The following is a 21286-nucleotide window of genomic DNA, read 5'->3' on the forward strand; positions in this document are numbered from 1 at the left end:
CCTCCTTTCCCTTTGTTTTCTTAGCTGTTGTCTCTTTTTTTTTCCTCACTGAGCAGTGATCCGTCTCTTTTGTTTAATGCAAATTTACCTGTTTTTTCCCTATGAAATTACCGTCTTTCTTCCATCTTCTTACAGCATCTCATGTTTACATCTGTTCCCTCTTATTGGCCTTTATATTCCCCTCCATCTCTAGAAATCCATCTACATCCCCTCCCCCAAAACGTATACTCCTCCCCTTCCTTACATATTCGGTGGGCCTCTCTGTGTCCTGTGAACATGGTATTACCACCTTGGTTATTTAAGTTCTGGTTCTGTCCTAGTTACCGGAAGCCAATCAAAATGAAACTGCACTCCTTTTTTTTTTTAAGTTTTTATTTAAATTGCAGTTAGTTAACATACAGTGTGATATTGGTTTCAGGTATACAGTATAGTGATTCAACACATCCATACAACACCTGGTGCTCATCACAAGTGCCCTCCTTAGTCCCCATCACCCATTTAGCCCACCCCCCCCAACCTTCCCTCTGGTACCATCAATCTCTTTCCTATAGTTAAGAGTCTGTTTCTTGGTTTTCCTCTCTCTCTCCTTTTTCCCCCTTTGCTTATTTGTTTTCTTTCTTATATTCCATATACAAGTGAAATCGTATGTATTTGTCTTTCTCTGACTGACTTATTTCACTTAACATAATATTTTCGTTTCATCCATGTTGTTGCAAACAGCAAGATTTCATTCTTTTTCATGGCTGAGTAATATTCCATTGTATATACCATTTTTTTTCTTTATCCATTCATCAGTCGATGGACACTTGGGCTGTTTCCATAATTTGGCTATTGTAAATAATGCTGCTATAAACATCAGTGTGCATGTATCCCTTTGAATTAGTATTTTTGTATTCCTTCGGTAAATATCTAGTAGTACAATTGCTGGGTTGTTGGGTATTTCAATTTTTAACTTTTTGAGGAATCTCCATACTGTTTTCCAGAGTGGCTACACCAGTTTGCATTCCCACCAACAGTGCAAGAGGGTTCCCCTTTCTCCACATCCTCACCAGCACATGTTGTTTCTTGTGTTATTGATTTTAGTTATTCTGACAGGTGTGAGGTGAAATCTCATTGTAGTTTTGATTTGTATTTCCCTGATGATCAGTGAAGTTGAGCACCTTTTCATGTGTCTGTTGGCTGTGTCTATGTCTTCTTTGGAAAAATGTCTGTTCATGTCTTCTGCCCATTTTTAATCGGATTATTTGGTTTTTTGGTGTTGAATTGTAGTTCTTTATTATTCTGGATACTAACCCTTTTATTATCACATTTTCTTAAATAGTTTGGATAGATGCTGCTTCCTTTCCACAGGGCTGACACCAATTTTTATTACAAGGTCTTAGTAGGACATTCTGCTTCGTGTCTGTCTTCCTCCACTGAAGCAGCTATCGGGCTGACATAAAAATCCAGCTGCTTCTTGGACGGGGCGAAGTTGTTAAACTCTTCCCTCTGCAAACCAAATAGAAAACACCTGCCAAGTAATTAAGAAGGGGACGGAGATTAACATTCATTGTACACCTTCTATGTGCCTGGCTCTGTAAATACACAATTTCATTTAATCCCCGAAATGACCTGGTACATAGATAATAACAGCTCTATTGTAGAAATGAAGAAAAACAACCCAGAAAATTTACCTAGTAATACCCCTCTAAAAGTATGAGAACCAAAATACACAAAACAGTAGGTCAGCCTGGCATCAACCCCATCTTTCCGGTGCCATATATCTATTTCTGCATCCATCCCCTGCTCTTTGAGCAGCTGTTGCCCCAGAAGCAGGAATAGCTCAGGATGTCTCTCTGATTGTCCTGGTTGGGACTGTTGTCACTACTTCTTCTTCATTGTCGTCGTCGTCTTCTTTTTCTATCTTCTTTGGTATTCACTTCTTGAAAAGAATAAATAAATTCTGCCCCATGAAACTACCAATTTTCCTTCTAGTAACACTTCCCTTTCTTATTGTGTTGTTCCTCCAAAATATAGTTTCTCCTGTAGAACTGAAGTCAATCTCAAAGTCCTCATTTCAGTGTGTTTTCATTGCCACGTACACCATGTCTGAGTTACCATCGTCTTCACCCCCTTTACGTAGACAGTGCGGGACCCCCACCCCCTGTTCTTGGGCAGCCGTTCTCCTGCCTCACTGTGCAGTAGCAACTCTGTGAGGTTGTCCCCTTGAACGAGCTGTTGGCTGGAACCATTCACAGAAACTTCCCAGGTTCCTTCTATTTCCCTCTACTTCCTCCTTCCACCAGCCTCCTGTTCAAGAGTGCATATGCTGCCATCCTTCCGTAGCTTTCTGAGACACCCCCCTCCAACACCCTTCTCTCCCTTTCAGTGGCTCTCCACTGTTCACAGCCCCAAGATCCATCCTTAGAAACCCGTCTAAGATGCCAGTGTCACCTTCCAACCTTTATGAAAATGTTTATTATCATCCCAAACCAACACAATCTCTGCCTTCAAGTTCCCCCTCATATTTCTCACTGCTCTTGACATCCGAACATTCCTTTCTGTATGTAAGTCTGTGCTCATCGTCTGCATTAGACAACTTGCTGAGGGCAGGAGCTCTTGCTATGTTTATCTTTGTCAGCTCTGTATCCCCATAAAGGCTACTAAAAGTGAATTATATTTGCCCTTATTTTAATTATACTTGATGTATCATTATGTAAATATAAATGACCTTTATGCTGAAAAGTAGTCCATGCTATAGTGAAATGTTTTCTTTTTTTATTACAGATGATCATAGTAGGGTTAAGCTTGCACAACTTGCTGAGAAAGATGGCAAACTGACAGATTACATCAATGCCAATTATGTTGATGTAAGCATGCTTCAATTGAAACACTTATGAAATTATATTAGACTATGAATTTATTATACCACTGTGCTGTACTTATAGAGTGTTTAATACATGTTATATGATAGATAATAAAAAGTACAAATCAGCAGTAGGACATCCCACGGCTAATGGCTAAAGGATTTCAGATTGAAAAACACTCTAGTCCTTGTACTTGGTTTCTCTCATGGGTGAGAGAGGTAATTCAGATTGGAAATGAATGTTCAAGGTAGAATGTATACATACGTTTGGATAGGTTTATAACTCCTTAAATATGAGGGACAGGACTCCTGCTTATTTTGAATGTCCCACATTTCCCAGCCCAATATTGTATAGATGGCACGTGATCAATAAATCCTGACAGAGAGAGTCCCAAGGCGGTCCTGGCTAAAAGGCAAACACGTGATTACTAAACCAGTTATCGGCCTTACGATCTCTGGCACTTCTCAGGATACCCAGCTATGTGGGACTTATTAGAGATCTCCAGGGAGCACAGACCACTGACTAAATTGACTGGTTTTTCACTGTGGTCAATTGAATGTCAGTGGAGCTCAGTTATTTTCCTGACACTGACCTCGAAGTCTAGGTGCCTTTAGTCTGTGTAGAACAGTTAATTCGGAGAAGTGAGCACCAGGTATAGTTATACACTGGATTTGGTATAAGCAGCCACTTCATGCTTCTGGAAGAGGCAGTGTGCATGTCATATCCAACGTGGGCTTTGGAGTTAGAACTGGTTTTGAATCCCAGCCCTGTCCCTGGGTGGCCAGGAAAGCTTGGAAAGCCACTTAACTCCTCTGAGCTTCTCCTGATCTCCAGATCAAGGATGATGCTTCCATTTTGCAAGGATTCAGGTAAATGTTCATAAAGCATCTTGGGTAACATGGGGTGCTCAGTGAAGGATAGCTAATAGTGATTAGCACTGCTTAGTACCACCAAGGGGAGGGGAGGGAGACAACACCAGAGATTTCCCAACTGTTGTGGACAGCTAGAGCCCCAATTCCTCAAACACATTTCAGAGCAGCACAATTCAAGACCAGCATAGTAAACAGACTTAGATTAAATGTACTTGGACTAAAGGTACAGAGAATAGTGTCTGTATCAAAGCAAAGAGAACTATTTTTCTTTTTTTTTTTAATAAAGATCATAGTTAAAGAATTGCTGCCTTTGCTAGTACTATCAAGTTTCTCCACCATTGCAGGATTATTTTTTATGGTTTTTCTTTTATAGAAATAAATGCACTGACCTTAGAAACTTACATATTGTACAGTAAAAATGGCACAGAATCAGTAATTTAGTAAAAATATTTGTCATTTGTTTCTTTAGGGCTACAATAGACCAAAAGCTTACATTGCTGCCCAAGGCCCACTGAAATCCACAGCCGAAGATTTCTGGAGAATGATATGGGAGCATAACGTGGAAGTTATCGTCATGATAACAAACCTCGTGGAGAAAGGAAGGGTATGTAGGTAATCTACTATCTCATCCCCCAAATAGTGAACAGAAGTGCTTTAAGGTGCTTTTAATAGAGTCACCATCAGGGAGCAGCAGAAGTTATGAAGCCTAATCAGGATTCCTTTCTAGTAAGTATGACAGATAAAAGGAAACTTCACATTGTAGGCCAGAGTTTCACTATAAATCAAGCTATCTGCTTTTTCTTTTTTAAAATATTTATTTATTTTTAGAGAGAAAAAGAGAGTGAGTGAGCAGGGGGAGGGGCAGAGAGAGGTGGGGAGAGAGAGAGAATCCTCAAGCAGACTCCCTGCTTACCATGGAGCCAGATGCAGGGCCCGATTCCAGGGCACTACGATCATGACCTGAGCTGAAATCTAGTCGAACACTGAACTGACTGAGCCACCCAGGCGCCCCCAAGCTGTCTGCTATTTACATGCATTCTTCATACAGCGAAAACAAGTAATGAGCCCCTTTGCACTGGGGCTCATTGCAAGGCAGTGCAGAGTGAAATAGATTTTAATTCGCTGCAGCTGGATTCTAGTCCTGTTTTGCAGTGACTCAGTACATCTGGCCTCCCTTTCCTCTTCTGAACAGGGATGTGTGGACCAGATCCTTTCAAGTCTCTCCACTCTGTAATTCTATCCCAGTCTCTGAAACTACTCCCAATCACATAGAAAGAAAAGAAAATGTTTGGAAGCGTGAGGGAGTCCATTCCTGTCCCGGTGTTAGACCTCTGCTGATTTCAGGGACAACTCTTATATCAAGCATTTGAAATATGGAAATAGCATCTTTTCTTTGTCTTTTGCAGAGAAAATGTGACCAGTACTGGCCTGCTGATGGTAGTGAAGAGTACGGGAACTTTCTGGTCACTCAGAAGAGTGTTCAAATGCTTGCCTATTATACTGTGAGGAGTTTTACTTTAAGAAACACAAAGATAAAAAAGGTGAGTCCACAAATGAAGGACATCATCAATTGAGTGATACATCTGGTCTTTTCTTAAGTGAGTGGGTTGTATAACCAAAGCAGGATGAAAAGATATAGAATTAAAGGCATTAAGAGTTCTTATCACAACCACGCCTCATTCCCAAAGGTTAACTGCCAGCCATGGCTTTGGAGCCAGACTGGTCGTGGTGCCAGAGGTTGCAGTGGGTGTGATGCACAAATGAAAGTTCCTGCCCTGTGTGGTAACTGCACATCCAACTAAAAATGGTGGAGATTGAAATAGGGAAGGAAAAAAAACAATGATGCATGAATCAGGGTTCTGCAGAGAAACATATATGTGTATGATTGAGATAGAGAGAGAGATTTTCTTTTAAGATTTTATTTATTTATTTTATTTGAGAGAGAGAGTGTGTGTGTGTGAGTGGGAGGAGGGGAAGAGGGAGAAAATCCCAAGCAGACTCTTTACTGAGTGTGGAGCCCGACACTGGGTTCAACTTGGGGCTCAATCCCATGACCCTGACATCATGACCTGAGCCGAAACCAAGAGTCAGACTCACTCAACTGACTGAGCCACCCAAGAGAGAGAGATTTTTAAAGAATGGACTTATGCCAGAAATTCAGGCAAGATTTTTATGTTTTAATCATGAGGAGAATTCCTTCTTCTTCAAGAAACCTCAGTCTTTATTCTTTTTTTTTTTTTTTTAAGATTATTTATTTATTTGACAGAGATAGAGACAGCCAGCAAGAGAGGGAACACAAGCAGGGGGAGTGGGAGAGGAAGAAGCAGGCTCATAGCAGAGGAGCCTGATGTGGGGCTCGATCCCATAACGCTGGGATCATGCCCTGAGCCGAAGGCAGACGCTTAACCGCTGTGCCACCCAGGCGCCCCCTCAGTCTTTATTCTTAAGGCCTTCAGTTAACTGGATAATGTCTACCCACATCATGGGTATGATCTGCTTTACTCAAAATCTACTAATTTAAATGTTAATCAAACCTAAAAAATACCTTGACAAGGAGGGGCACGTGGCCGGCTCAGTCAGTAGAGCATGCGATTCTTGATCTCAGGGTTGTGAGTTTGAAACCCCACGTTGGTGTAGACATGTTAGTGTAAAGGTTTTCACATTAATTGGAAAAAATAAATAAAAATCAAATCTTAAAAACACACACACACACAAAAACCTTGACAGGAACATCTGGTATGACTGGTATCTGACCAAACTACTAACCACCATAGCCTGGTCAAATTAACACATAAAACTAACCATCACAAGGGACAGTGTATTTTTTTGCTTCATTATGTACAACCAAAATCAAGTTGATGTTTAAGGACCTGTGTGTGTGTGTGTGTGTTGGCTTACAAGCACATCTGTGTGTGTTCCTGTTACACAAGCTCTCTGAACTCTTCCAGGGCTCGCAGAAAGGAAGGCCGAGCGGGCGTGTGGTTACACAGTACCACTACACGCAGTGGCCCGACATGGGCGTGCCTGAGTTCTCACTGCCGGTGCTGACCTTTGTGCGAAAGGCGGCCCACGCCAAGCGCCACGCTGTGGGGCCTGTTGTTGTCCACTGCAGGTGAGTCTCAGAGATGGTTTCGAAACCCACAGAATGGCTTCTACCAACAAAAAGGGAATCCGAGGAGCAAGGGTTTTCCCAAAATCAGGATGATTTCGTGAAGTGAGGGGGCTGAGATTACATGCCCATTTTCAAAACCACTAAGAGATGAGTATACCAGACTCAGAATTTGACTGCTATTTCAAAGCACCATATATTGTTATGATGGTTATTTTTCTATTTAACTGTTGAATTGGATTTTAACTTATTAAATGTGTGAGGCAAGAGGAACAATGTCTTGTCATTAAACGTTTATTACGAAAATAGTGTCATGGGATGAACATGCGTGGGACACAACCCCTGTCCCTAGGAGTTAGTGGTCCCTTGTAGAGTTACTGTGTCAGATTTGTATTAGAGAAACCAAAGCACACAGAAGGTGAAGAATTTGGCGAAATACTTTTTAAGTTGTCTTTAAACAGTTTGGGATTGAAATTCTTTTCTCATTTTCTGAGTTCTATCTAATATATTAAGGTGTTATCAACTCATTGTTACCCAATTACTTTATTTCCAAGACTAATTTGATGAAGAGAAATAAGGATATTTGAAAGAAAGAGAAAAAATGTGTCGGAGGTTTTAATCTAATATCTTTCAGTTAAAATAGAAATAACAGTTAACATTTACTGAGTGCTGATTGCATGCCAAGCTTTATGACCACACAAATCAAGTTGATTTCTATGTACAGTATTTTTGTCAAAGCAAGGTCTGTGTTTTTACAGAAGTAAGTGTTTTCCTTTGATATACAGCTTATCTGACACATTCTAATTATCTATCTCAGGAGTTATTCTCAGACAAAGTTTGAGAGACCTATCTTGAGTTTTTTCATCTGTTAGCCTGATGATAAGCTGAGAGAAGCAGGAAAATGCAAGAAAAAGAGCTCTGAAGGTCAGGGATTGTTTCTTAGCAAATGGAGGAGGACCAGCGTATTGTGAGAAGCAGGTGCTAATTTTCCACTCTAGCACTTCCTACTTGTCGGAGCATTTGAAAAGACTCCCTGTCTATGAATTCTGTCCCTCCGGTAGAGGCTTTGAAGGAGTCAATAGATAATGGCCCTTTAGAAATGACTGAAGTTATGCTTTATTCCTCACGATCTCACTGAAACGCTATTTTCAGCTGAAAGCCTTATCAAATTCATTTTCCAATTAATGTGAAAACCTTTACACAAACATGTCTACCTGGCAGTACAGACCCAGGACCTTTTCTTTTCAGAGTTGGATGGAGCTGATGCTTTCCTTTTTTTCAGATTAAATGTCTAGTTGCTATGCTCTGATACAGAATATTTTCATTCTATATCATATATGATGACTAATAAATACAATTATTGAAAGTTTAAAAATCTCAAATGAATGAATGAAAAATGTCCAACAGAAATAGGTTGTTTTACAGTTTGACCTATAGCCAAAATTTAAAAAGTAAACAATTTGTTATTTGAAGCATTATGCTTAACAACTAAACTGTTTGGTTTGGGATTGCTGAATTATTTGTTATGTGGCTCAATCGCTTGGGGAAGAAAATTATTTTAATTTCCAAGATAGCCAGGAGTGACCTAGCTTCAAATTTACCTTATGCTTGACATTGAAATGGTTCTTTCTTTGTGTTCTCTTCAGCGCCGGGGTTGGAAGAACAGGCACATACATTGTGCTTGACAGTATGTTGCAGCAAATTCAACAGGAAGGAACTGTCAACGTATTTGGCTTCTTAAAACACATTCGTTCACAAAGAAATTATTTGGTGCAAACCGAGGTATGAGAAAAAGGATACTTTTTGTTGGTGGTGTTTTTCTCCCCCTCCCCCTCCCCCACCGAGAAGGACACTTGTATTCATCTAAGGGTTGGAGAGGTCACGAATGTGCTAACACTGGATGGACCAGACTTTGTTTTAGCAGGTTGATCAGTCTCACAGGGCTTCCGTGTTCAAGTACTACCAACGGGGTGCTTACAACAACAGGAACTTCCTGCCTGCCAGTTCGGGAGGATAAAAGTCCCAAACCGAGGTGTTGGTAGGGACATGCTGCCTCTGGAGCCTCTCCAGGAGGAACCTCCCTTGTCTGAATGTCTGGTGGGCCCGCATGTTCTTGGCCGGAGCAGCCTTACTTCGTTCAGTCTCTCTCCATCTTCATAGGGCTTCTCTGTCTGTGTGTCCAAATTCCATTTACTCAGAAGAACAACAGTGACTACCTCATCTTAACTAATTACATCTGCAGTGACTTTGTTTACAGATACGGTCACATTCTGAGGTTCTGGGGGGGATGGTTAGGGCTTCAACAGATCTCTTTGGGGGTGCAATTGAACTTGTAACAGCAGGTGATTGCATTATAAGTCCTAGATGGACCAGCTACATTTTGTCTGTTTTATGACCAAATAGGGAATATCTTTGAAATGACACTGATGACAGAGACGTTTCCAAAAAAGGCTCGATGGACCAGGGGCACCTGGGTGGCTCAGATGGATAAGCAGCTGCCTTTGGCTCGGGTCATGATCCCAGGGTCCTAGGATCAAGTTCTTTTTGTGCCTTGCTCGGAGCAAGGAGCTTGATGGTGCTCCTTGCTCAGTGGGGAGCCTGCCTCTCCTTCTGCCCCTTCCCATGCTTATCTCTCTCTCTCTGTGTGTCAAATAAATGAATAAAATCTTAAAAAAAAAAAAAAAGGAGTCAGTGGATCAGGCGGCACCTATCCATGCTAGCAAAAACCTCAGGTTTTTCCTGCATGTAATGAGTAAATGCATTCATTTTCATACTTTAAAAGTATGAATTATGCTCAAATTATAACCCTTTTTAAGCACATGTAGTTTACATGATACAGCACGAAGTCTGCATATCTGTAGTTTTTCTCCTATTTCCAAATAAAAATGAATTAAGTTGGAAACTATGGATGGCAGCTTGAGAGCAGTCAGAGACATATGGCCATGTGGGTGAAAATCAAACCAAACAAACTTCATTCCACGGAGGAAATGACACACTAGTCAGGTTAGACAGGGAAGAGTCCCACACAGGAACTAGAAGATAACGATGAAAAACTGTACATAGAAGTGTGCTGAGTTATATAGGGCTGGCTAAAAGGAGAATTGGAAGGGACAGAAGAAGATCCATGAGAAATACAGAGTCTGGAAAGTCCTCATGCAAACCATGGGAGCGGGTGGCAGGTTTGAAGGCTGGGCAGAGAGCACAGCTTTGCCTCTTTCCCACCAATGTCAATACATAAGAGGTGAGAGATGAGAAGAGTTGTGTTGTCTCCTGACTGCCTCCTTTCCCATGTCTGATTTCCTGCCAAGTCTAGTAAGCAATCTTTTGTGGGTCCCTACCCCCACCCCGCCATTATGTAAGATTCTTTTTGTCAGTCAGTGAAAAATATTACTTTTGTACTTAGAGATATGTATGTGTATATATATAAAGAAAACCTGAAATAATGTTCCCTATTGTCATTGTTTTTCCAGGAACAGTATGTTTTCATTCATGATGCTCTGGTTGAAGCCATACTTAGTAAAGAGACTGAGGTGCCAGACAGCCACATTCATGCCTATGTCAACGCGCTCCTCATTCCTGGACAAACAGGCAAAACGAAGCTAGAGAAACAATTCAAGGTGAGTTCTCTTGGAAGCCTCTTGGATGTTACCGCACAACTCGGTGTTCCTGCGTCTTCTCATTTGAGTCGACAAGGCCATGTGGATGGGTTCAGAGCACAGTGGGTACATGGCTTTGTATTGTTCTTGACCGTGGGCAACAGAGCCACGTGGTCACTCCCAAGGAGAATCTTAATTTTGAGTAGCAAGAAGAAGAGTTCTCAAGAACTCTAGATTAATGTTTACAAATGCAAACTTGGTCCAAGAAAGGAGGGCACAGAGCATAACAGAAGGGACAGGCAGACCTCATAATACAGACTGCCTTAAGTGCTCTTTTTCCTTTGAAAAAACCAGACCACTTCATGCTGAGTGATCCGGCTCAGGCTGTTCATGCCACTCGTTGGAAGAATCTGTCTCACTTGAAGCCCCTGGACTAGAGAAGAGGCCACCCCAGAACAATAGCTCTTCAACCCCAATTTCTCCCATCCGCCTTGTCACGAGGCAGTGAACTAGAGAAGGGAGTATGTTTTGTTCAGTATCATACCTTCTGCAATCATAAGTTCTCTGGCTTCCAGAAATCAGTCAGCAAAGAATTCAGAAAGTAGATCTTACGGGACCCTGTAGCTGTGGTAGGGGGATTTGTGGCTTTCTCGAGGAATGGAGGCTGTGTGATTGGCTCCACCTTATTCCTATACTAACCTCTTACTTCCCAGGATTCCTAGAGAAACAGGGCCAATTTCAGAAGAAGGAATATCTAGGAAAAAATCTGAAAGACCCTGGAAAAACCCAGCAGAATTAACAAACCTTGAGATTTTTTTCATCTTCTCCCCAGGGTACAACATAAATGATGTTCCTTCTGATTGTTTGCCTTCTCAGTCAGCACCTTCTGTGTCTTTGGAGGAGTTAGAGAAAGATTAGAGGTGAATGCTGCGCTTTGAACCTGCTGTCAGGAAGACATAAATGTTTTTATTCAGCAAAGCTTTTCTGAGCGATAACAACACTAAAAAAAGAGAAAGTATGAAGTTTGGCTTCCAGAAATAGATAATAAAGGAGTATGAAACATCAACATTAGGTTGTGAGGATAACTTTTTTCTAAATTAAAAATCTGTGTTACCCAGTTTCAACAGAATTCTCATTTTAGCATGACTTACCCCTACACAACTGCATAAATGAATTGATATGGCTTACACTAGATAAGCCAGAATCAAAATGGAAATATCACTTATGAGGCCAGAATCTTAACCATTGTCCTATAAAACATTAGTCATTCAAGTTTATCTATATATACAATTCCTTGAAATAAATTACATGTCTGTTTATTTCTGGGTATTTATCTGCAGAAAACAAAAACACTAACTCAAAAAGATATCTGCACTCTTATGTTCATTGCAGCATTATTTACAGTAGCTAAGATATGGGAACAACCTAAGTGCCCATTGATGGGTGAATTAAGAAAATGTAGTATATTATTCAAGCGTAAGACAGAATGAAATCTTGCCATTTGCAACAACCTGGATAGACCTTGAGGGCATTATGGCAAGTGAAGTAAGTCAGAAATAACTCAGTGAAATAAGTCAGACAGAGAAAGACAAACACCATATGATTCCACTTATATGTAGAATTAAAAAAAAAAAAACCCCAACAAGTTCATAGATGCAGAGAACAGATTAATGCTTGCTGGAGGCAGAGGGTAGGGGGTGGGCCAAATGGGTGAAAAGGGTCAAAATGTACAAACTTCTAGTTATAAAATGAATGAGGCACAGGGCTATAATGTACAGCCTGATGACTATAGTTAATAATACTGTATTGCATATTTGAAAGTTGCTAAGAGAGTTGATCTTAAAAGTTCTCATCATTTTGTAACTATGTATGGTGAGGGATGGTAACTAGAATTATTGTGGTGATTATTTTGCAATGTATACAGATATCCAATCATTATGATATATACCTGAAATTAATGTAAGTCATATGTCAGTTATACCTCATTTTATTTATTTTTTTAATGTTTTAAATTTTTTAAATTTAAATTCAATTAATTAACATATAGTGTATTATTAGTCTCAGAGGTGGAGTTCAGTGATTCATCAGTTGTGTAACACCCAGTGCTCATTACATCACATGCCCTCCTTAATGTCCATCTTCCAGTTACTCCATTCCACCACCCCCTTCCCCTCCAGCAACCCTCAGTTTGTTTCCCATGGTTAAGTCTCTTATGGCTTGTCTCCCTTTCTGTTTACGTCTTGTTTTATTTTTCCCTCCCTTCCTCTATGATCCTGTTTTGTTTCTTATATTCCCCATATGAGTGAGATCATATGATGATTGTCTTTCTCTGACTGACTTATTTTGCTTAGCATAATACCCTCTAGTTCCATCCATGTCACTGAAAATGGCAAGATTTCATTTTTTGACAGCTGAGTAATATTCCATTGTGTATATATACCACATCTTTATCCATTCATCTGTTGATAGACATTTGAGGTCTTTCCATAGTTTGGCTATTGTGGACATTGCTGCTATAAATATTGGGGTGCAGGTCCCCCTTCAGATCACTACATCTGTATCTTTGGGGTATATACCTAGTGGTGCAATTCCTGGGTCATAGGGTAGTTCTATTTTTAATTTCTTGAAGAACCTCCATACTGTTTTCCAGAGTAGCTGCACCGGTTTGCATTCCCACCAACAGTGTAAGAGGGTTCCCCTCTCTCCACATCCTCACCAACATCTGTTGTTTCCTGACTTGTTAATTTTAGCCATTCTGACTGGTGTGAGGTGGTGTCTCATTGTAGTTTTGACTTGTGTTTCCCTGATGCTGAGTGGTGTTGAGCATTTTCTCATGTGTCTTTTGTCCATTTGCATATAGTTAAACCTCATTTTAAAAAGAAAACAAATATTTATCAGACACCTACTATGCACCAGGCTTTTGTGTTTGATACTAGGATATAAACATGATTTAAAAAAAAAAAAAAGTACACCCAGCTCCTACTCCTGCGACGCTTGCTCTTGCTCTTCGTCTAGTGAGACATACAAGCAAGAAAACAGTTACCAAATAGGGGGAAGCGCCATTATGCAGGTGAAATGGATGCTGTAGGACACAACTCTTCAGGGAGGAATTGCATAGGATATTCTTAAGAGTTAAACACAGGACTTGGTGACTTATTGGACATTGCAGTGAGGCAAGAAAAAGGACAAGCATAACTACCCACATTCTAACGTGGGCACCTGGGAGGATGAGATGTGTTCGCTGAGACTGAAATGTGCTTACCTATTGGGTGTGGCAGGGGGAGGAGATGGTGAGATTTGTTCTGAAGCAATCTCATTTTAGGAACTTGGGAGCTGTTGCATACACAGGCATAGCGGACAGTTGAAAATTCAGTGGAAAGCACCAAGGAGTCCACCTTAGAGAAAGGATTTGGGAACAGTCGGCATAGAGATGGTCACTTGAAGCCTTAGAATTGGACAAGACGGCTGAAGTGAGGTGTTTAAGGAGCCTTGGGCAGGAGTTTTTAAGAAAAATTATAATTAAGCAATGAATGGACAGCCCACAAAAGGGAAGAAGGAAGCATCACAGTGTAGGAGAAAATTTGTGATAGTGGGATATAATAGATTCTGAAGGAAATAATGTTTCAAGGAGGAAATGGACAAAAGTGGCAAATGCTAATGACAAATCAAGTGTGAGGACGACAGTGAAGGCCATTGGATTGAGCCACAGTGGTGACTTCAGGGAAGCATAGCACTGAAGCCAGATTGCAGGAAGTTACGGAGAGAATGTGTTTGAGGAATTGAAGACCACAGTTAGATGACTCTAAAATTTTTTTTACTGTGAAGAGAATGATAATGATAGCTAGCAGGAAACTTCAAGCTGGAAGGTAAGAGATAGTATTTGGCTTGTTTATTTATTTATTTTTATGTTTTAATGAGAGGCATCTGAATTAGTTTAAAAACTCTTAGAAAGTGAGGCAGCTGGCTGGCTTAGTCAGTAGAGCATGCAATTCTTGATCTCAGGATCATGAATTTGAGCCCACGTTGGGAATAGAATTGATTTTAAAAAATGAAATAGAGATTACTTTAAAAAAAAGCTAATGGAAAAAGATCCAAAGCAATACTAAAAATAAAAAACAAAATAGAAATGTGTTGTACAGTATATGGAAGACTTATTATGCAGATATGATCATTAGCATTGAAAAACAGACAAATCAGCCAGAGGAACCATGTGTATGTGGAAAGGGTTATTGGGTAGATAGGCCACCACAAATCAATGAGGAAAGGACAGACTAGCCAATAAGGGAAGTTGGGACAATTTCCATGTGGAAACAAGTAAAAATGGGTTCTTACCACACCTCAAACACTAAAATTATTCAAGATGGATTAGGTACCTAAAGGTGACTGCAAGATTTTATAACTATTACAAGAATATTAGCAGTATATATTTTGAAGACATCACGGTAGAAAAGAACTTCTTAAATAAAAATGTAATTTGCAGAAATCTTAAAAAATTACCTGGCTGTGTCTGTATGATTAAAGAGAACAAAACCTTAGCAACTTTTTAAAGAGATTATAGACTTACATTCAAGACATCAAAACCCTCTACAGATTAATAAATGATAGTGAAGTAGAAATATAAAAAGGCAATCATCAAAGAAGAAATCTAAATGGCTAATGAATCCTACAATTCACAATCTCGCAGTAATTAAGGAAATGCAAATCAAAACCATGGTCTACCACTTATCATCTATCAGACTGTCAAAAATTAAATGCTGATGACTCCTAATTCCATGTGTGGGTATTAAGAAACATACAAGAGCTATTCATTGCTACAAAGTTTAGAAAAGCAAAATATTGGAAATAATCCTAACATTCGCTAGTTGGGGGAATAGATAGCAAGTCGATTATTCGTGAAACGGAGTACTAAAAGAATGAATGAAATCCAGCCATATACATATATATGTACACATGCACATTCCATGCCATTTACCCCCAGCTGCAGCGTGAGGTATAAGTGGAAGACATAGAGGGCACACACCTATAGAGGAAGCCATGGGGAAGATCCTCCCAGGGTTGAACATCAAACGTGAGGACATTCTGTGCTTCCTCCAGCTCCCCTGGTGTAGAGAACATAGATGTGCCAGGGAGTTAGTTCAAGGAATTCTGGGAAAACCAGATATATGTACATTCAGTATCTTATCTTGGTTTCTTGGTTGGGTCGTGTGTGTGTGTGTGTGTGTGTGTGTGTGTGTGTGTGTGTGTATTTGGGTGACTTACATAATCTATATTTTTCCTCTCCCTCTGACTCCCTCTCTCAGCTCCTGAGTCAATCAAATATACAACAGAGTGACTATTCTACAGCCCTAAAGCAATGCAACAGGGAAAAGAACAGAACTTCTTCCATCATCCCTGGTACGTTATACTGAATCATGAAAAAAAAACCCCAAAACCCCTCTTTTTTATAATAGAAGCCTTGGAGGCAATACGACAATATTTTTACACCTTGGAATGAATCGATTCACTCTGTGTTTTTCTAACTATGCCTGATAATGTACCTGTTAAAAAGGACTCTTAAATCCTGAAGTCCATCTTAAAAATGCAAAACACATAGAAAAACTAGCTTGCAGATCAGACACTCAACTTGAGACATGTAGCTATGCTTTGCAATGTGGGGGTGGGGGGAAGGGGTATAGAGCTGTGAGCGTGGTGGTTCGTGACGAATGTTCTGTGTTCCAGTGGAAAGATCAAGGGTTGGCATTTCATCTCTGAGTGGGGAAGGCACAGACTACATCAATGCCTCCTATATCATGGTAAGTCAGAGAAACCACTGGAAATCCGCCTACCAGCTTGTGCTGCCAAAACCTACCAGCATGGGCTTCCTGAAGCAGTGGCTGCAGACGTAGGTTAGCACCGCTGGTGGGTAGAAGTCAAATCTGATGACCGCAGACCACCTCCCATAGGGGCAAGTAGAATAACAGCATTCCTTGATGTTTTATGTGTGCTGGGACTAGAGAACCCTCAAGCAAGACAAATCAGTAAATGCAGGAACCAAACTCACCACTGAGGACTGATGAGAAGATAGAAAGCATACCCTTAGCCATCTAAGAGGCTCCCCATTTCATTTACCCTGAACAGACCCAGGACACAGAGGCTTCAGGAAAGCCCATCTCCCTGACTTTACCAGCCCAGGTTTGCAGTGTTCACCCAGCAGACTGGGCTCATTTGCAGACCTGGATTTCTAAAGACACAAGCCTTTCCTTCTGTGTTTAGATTTTCTGTGAGAAGGAGGGGCGGGTTAGTTGGCTGTTTTGTGCCCCTCGTTTCCATTTCAGGTCTATCAATCATAGAGCTTGGCTTCAGATGAAAAGGTTGTAATTCCCATGCCAAAATCACTGTTTCATTTTTCCAGCAAAGAAAATATTTAGGACTGTCCCTGCAGGAGACAGGGAGATGTGCGGTGGGGGCATCTAAATACATGCCGAGCCGAATGAGCCCACGGGGAAGGGGAGCAGGATCTGACACCCAGAGCAGAAGAGGATAAATGAGCCAGGATTTTAGTGAGCAGCCACATGGAAATCATGACCATCCAATGGCCCCAGTTCCAGGTTTCTGCAACAAAATCTTTAAAGTGCCTCCTGAGTCCTCTCCGATGGAGGAAGCCAGGGTGTCTGGACACCAAGGGTGTTCTGGTGTCAATAGGTGTGAAATTAGGCACTTTGCACTGGGACTTGTGGAAAATGAGAAATAAAAACTCCCCTCTGGATTTCCATTCTATTAGTGTAGGAGACGTGGTCCATGTGCCATTTTGGTAAGTCTGCTCCTAGACATGATAGTTAGGTAGCCTTGGGCACAACGTGTAACTTCTTAAGCCTCAGTTTCATCATGTAAAAGGGGGATCAGAGTTCCTGTCACATAGCACTTCTGTGAGGCATAAGGGATGTAGGGGGAAGAAAACGCTAGTCCTCTGCCTGGTGTATAGAGAGTGCCTTGTAAACTTCAGCTATAATAATCACGCTGTTATTTACAGACGCAATCTAAAAACTAAAAGACTACGTTGACTCAAGGTCCATTAACTTAAACATGTATTTGAAACATTTAAAGTCATATGCCAGGGCTCTTTCTATCTTCTCTTTGGTTTCATAGGGTTACTATCAGAGCAATGAATTCATCATCACCCAGCATCCTCTCCTCCATACCATCAAGGATTTCTGGAGGATGATATGGGACCATAACGCCCAGCTGGTAGTTATGCTTCCTGATGGTCAAAACATGGTAAGCCCCGGCTCCCAGGTCACTTTTGGTATTTGCCTTATAGGAGATAGCATGTCCCAACAGCCAGAAGTCCAAGCATACCAACAAATAAAGTAATTTTTTTTCAACTAATAAACTAATGTCACTGGAGTTGCACCTTGTCTACTCTTGGGCCTTGTTTGGTTATGTCACCTCCCAGGTCTGACATTGTTGAATGACAGTTTTAAATAAAAGGAAGTTAAAATGAACTCAAATTTACGTATTCTGTGATACTGCTTAAGAAAAATAGAATTGCAACCATGAAGTCAGTCCATATGCTTCTATTTACGTTTAAAAAAAATAAAGCTCTTTAGGATATTTGGAGAGTCCCTCAGTTTAAGGAGATCTATAGAAGTACAAAAAAAAAGGCCTATTTTGTTTAGGCTTTGCACATATACTTAACTTGGAGATTTATTTCCTAGCTATAAAGTTAGACTGACCATTCCAGATGACACTGGAAATCGCTGAGCTCTTAAAATCACTTGAATCTTCTCTACTCAGATCATTTACAAAAGTAACAACTTACCATTGTTACTGACGAGCTAAGAGCAAAACAACAAAGCAATAGTTTGGTTTCTTAAATGTAATCTTTTATTGTGCACATCAGACTTGTGTAAGTCTCAATATTTTAAGAATAAGTTTTGAGATCCAAAGAAAAATTTGGGTTGAATTTTCTATGTCAACCAATTAACTTTATTTCAGAGTCTGATTTATTAAACATTTGGTGAAAATCATACTTCTGTGGTATTTAATCCTCCAGGCAGAAGATGAGTTTGTTTACTGGCCCAACAAAGATGAGCCTATAAACTGTGAGAGTTTTAAGGTCACTCTTATGGCTGAAGAACACAAATGTCTGTCTAATGAAGAAAAGCTTATAATTCAAGATTTTATCTTAGAAGCTACCCAGGTATGGACATAAATGAAATGACAAACTTTTCATCTGAAACACGTTATGATAAATATATACTTATTTAAGGATCTTCCCTAGTGGGGCACCTGGGTGGCACAGCAGTTAAGCGTCTGCCTTCGGCTCAGGGCGTGATCCTGGCGTTATGGGATCGAGCCCCACGTCAGGCTCCTCCGCTATGAGCCTGCTTCTTCCTCTCCCACTCCCCCTGCTTGTGTTCCCTCTCTCGCTGGCTGTCTCTCTGTCGAATAAAGAAATAAAATCTTTAAAAAAAAAAAAAGGATCTTCCCTAGAAATAAAAAAAAAGGAACCTAATTTCTTATAAATTAAGACCAATCACCCAAATAATCAGTTCTACCTTACTTGTCACTTTCATTTGCAAGATCCTATAGAATCATTAAACATTAATCGCCACTAAACTGTATCATTCACACACAGGAAATCAGCGATTTCTCTTTTACTCCAGAGTAGTTCTGACAGAACTTAAATTGAGAATAAACTCAGTTAAAAAAATTTTTTTCATTAATCGTAATTCTTATGTTTTAAGGGAAATTTTTTTTTTTTAAAGATTTTATTTTTATTTATGTGACAGAGAGACAGCCAGCGAGAGAGGGAACACAGCAGGGGAGTGGGAGAGGAAGAAGCAGGCTCCCGGCGGAGGAGTCTGATGTGGGGCTCGATCCCGGAATGCCGGGATCACGCCCTGAGCCGAAGGCAGACGCTCAACGACTGCACTACCCAGGCGCCCCTAAGGGAAATTTTTACCTTGAATTCTTTTAGGTAAAATGGGAAAAATATTATCTACCAAAATGAGCTTACCACTCTCTCCAGAGACAATGTATTGTAAGTGAAGAAGTGCTTTGAAAATGTGCAGTACAACGAACTAGGATTGTTTTGCTAACTCTCGGTTATCTGTAAGGCAGCAATCTGAATTCCTTGTCAAGAATTATTTCTAGAATTAGAGCACAGTACATAATTTATTATACAGCTACAGTAAAATGCTAACAGATATTAATAATAGGGAGTAAGGCACGTGAGATGCAGAGTACATCCCCAATCAGAGAAAGGTTACATCATGTTTTAGATGATTTAAATGTGGCCCTTTACCATACTCTTAATTCTGAAAGAGGTACACCATATAAAATTTCGGTTCTGCTGCTGATTTTTAAATGTAGTATTTGACTGAGTACACTTTAGGAAGCTGGGGGTTGGAGATTTAAGGGATATAAAGTCACACAGCCTGGTTGGTCACTTAACGCAAGAATTAGAAGTAGACCAGATGTCCATCCCCCTTGCCAGCATTTCCCCACCCTGTCATGTAATTCCACTCTCCCCTCAATTAATGCTGGTATTTGAAGAAGTCTATGTGATTTTTAAAACAAATGTTAACACTGAAGATGTCTTTTTTGAATTAAATAGTGGCACAAAGACATCTTTGTTTCAGAGTTTGATTGCCATAATGAACCCACAAAAAAAAAGAGATTACATCTACACATGGGAAATGAGGTGTCACAGCAGCTCCTTCCCTCCGAGACGGAGGACGGACGGCAGCCGTTGCTGTTGACTCGTGCGCGTGATTGGGTTTTATTACCTTCCTATAATTCCTGATTTCCCCAGTTATTCCACTCGTAATAAACTATCACTCATCAATATGACCCTTCTAAAAATATTAATTTTTCTCTCTTCTTACAGGATGATTATGTACTTGAAGTGAGGCATTTTCAGTGCCCCAAATGGCCAAATCCAGATAGCCCCATTAGTAAGACTTTTGAACTTATAAGTATTATCAAAGAGGAAGCTGCCAACAGGGACGGGCCTGTGATTGTTCACGATGAGTAAGTTCCTCTCTTTAAACTGCTCCGTGCCGGAGCACTCTCCAGGTGGTCAGATTTTTCTGTTTTCTTTGTAATAACCTAATGCTTTAGACCAATGGTGGTGACTCAGCGAAGGAAGATTATCAGCTTTTTATAAAGAAGGTTAATACAGAATTAGGTTTTTTTTTTTTTCACTTCTCTTAGAGCTCCTGTTGAAGGCAGAAGATGGGTACTGAACACATTGTGTGATGAGTCAGTATTTTGGCACTTGAATTTTCACAAGTGCTAACCAGAGAGACATTTCTAAGCTATTGACTCACTGGACAGGATTAAAATTGATCTAGTTTTTATTTACCAGGAACAGGAATCTATGCAATAGATCTTTCCAGGCTCCTGTTATGAACAAATTAAAAAAGCATATGCTAAAATTATGATATATATATACTAGATATTAGCTGTAACTTGTCAGATCCTTGTGATTTATTGCCAGCCCCTTCCAGATTATAAAAATAACAAATGTATAAACAAACATTGAACTTGTATAAAGTATCCCATTACTAATATCATGAACACTTGCTATTGTTTCAAATTAAACCATAGTTCTCTACATGATAGAGACATTTCATTAAAAATTTTCGTGTTCCCACTACAAAGTTGTGAAGGTCTTGTGCCAAATGTGGATGTTTGATGCATCCGAATGGAGTCTTTGTCCTTTCCCTTTGCTTACAGGCATGGAGGAGTGATGGCAGGAACTTTCTGTGCTCTGACCACCCTTATGCACCAACTAGAAAAAGAAAATTCCATGGATGTTTACCAGGTAGCCAAGATGATCAATTTGATGAGGCCAGGAGTCTTTGCTGACATTGTAAG

The 21286-nt window shown here is 40.2% G+C and overlaps 1 protein-coding gene and 1 long non-coding RNA gene across 5 annotated transcripts in view; one reads left to right on the forward strand and one right to left on the reverse strand.

Annotated features, from left to right (window-relative positions):
- PTPRZ1 (protein tyrosine phosphatase receptor type Z1) overlaps positions 1–21286 on the forward strand; it is a 184599-nt gene that overhangs the window by 160908 nt on the left and 2405 nt on the right. For all 4 annotated transcript variants that reach the window (XM_034671185.1, XM_034671187.1, XM_034671193.1 and 1 more), the window contains 12 exons: positions 2767–2849; positions 4188–4322; positions 5125–5259; positions 6667–6830; positions 8474–8609; positions 10298–10444; positions 15724–15817; positions 16142–16215; positions 17549–17677; positions 18456–18602; positions 20295–20437; positions 21146–21281. In XM_034671185.1, coding sequence (XP_034527076.1) covers positions 2767–2849; positions 4188–4322; positions 5125–5259; positions 6667–6830; positions 8474–8609; positions 10298–10444; positions 15724–15817; positions 16142–16215; positions 17549–17677; positions 18456–18602; positions 20295–20437; positions 21146–21281 — 1523 coding nt within the window. The remainder of the gene's footprint in view (positions 1–2766; positions 2850–4187; positions 4323–5124; positions 5260–6666; positions 6831–8473; positions 8610–10297; positions 10445–15723; positions 15818–16141; positions 16216–17548; positions 17678–18455; positions 18603–20294; positions 20438–21145; positions 21282–21286) is intronic.
- Positions 1282–15713, reverse strand: LOC117804358. Its single transcript, XR_004628708.1, has 3 exons — positions 15444–15713; positions 11228–11366; positions 1282–1510 (listed from the first exon to the last, which is right to left on the reverse strand). It is a non-coding gene; the product is annotated as an uncharacterized LOC117804358 (long non-coding RNA).

This window comes from Ailuropoda melanoleuca, chromosome 1 (genome assembly GCF_002007445.2).
Source record: "Ailuropoda melanoleuca isolate Jingjing chromosome 1, ASM200744v2, whole genome shotgun sequence".
NCBI classification, from domain to species: Eukaryota; Metazoa; Chordata; class Mammalia; order Carnivora; family Ursidae; genus Ailuropoda; species Ailuropoda melanoleuca.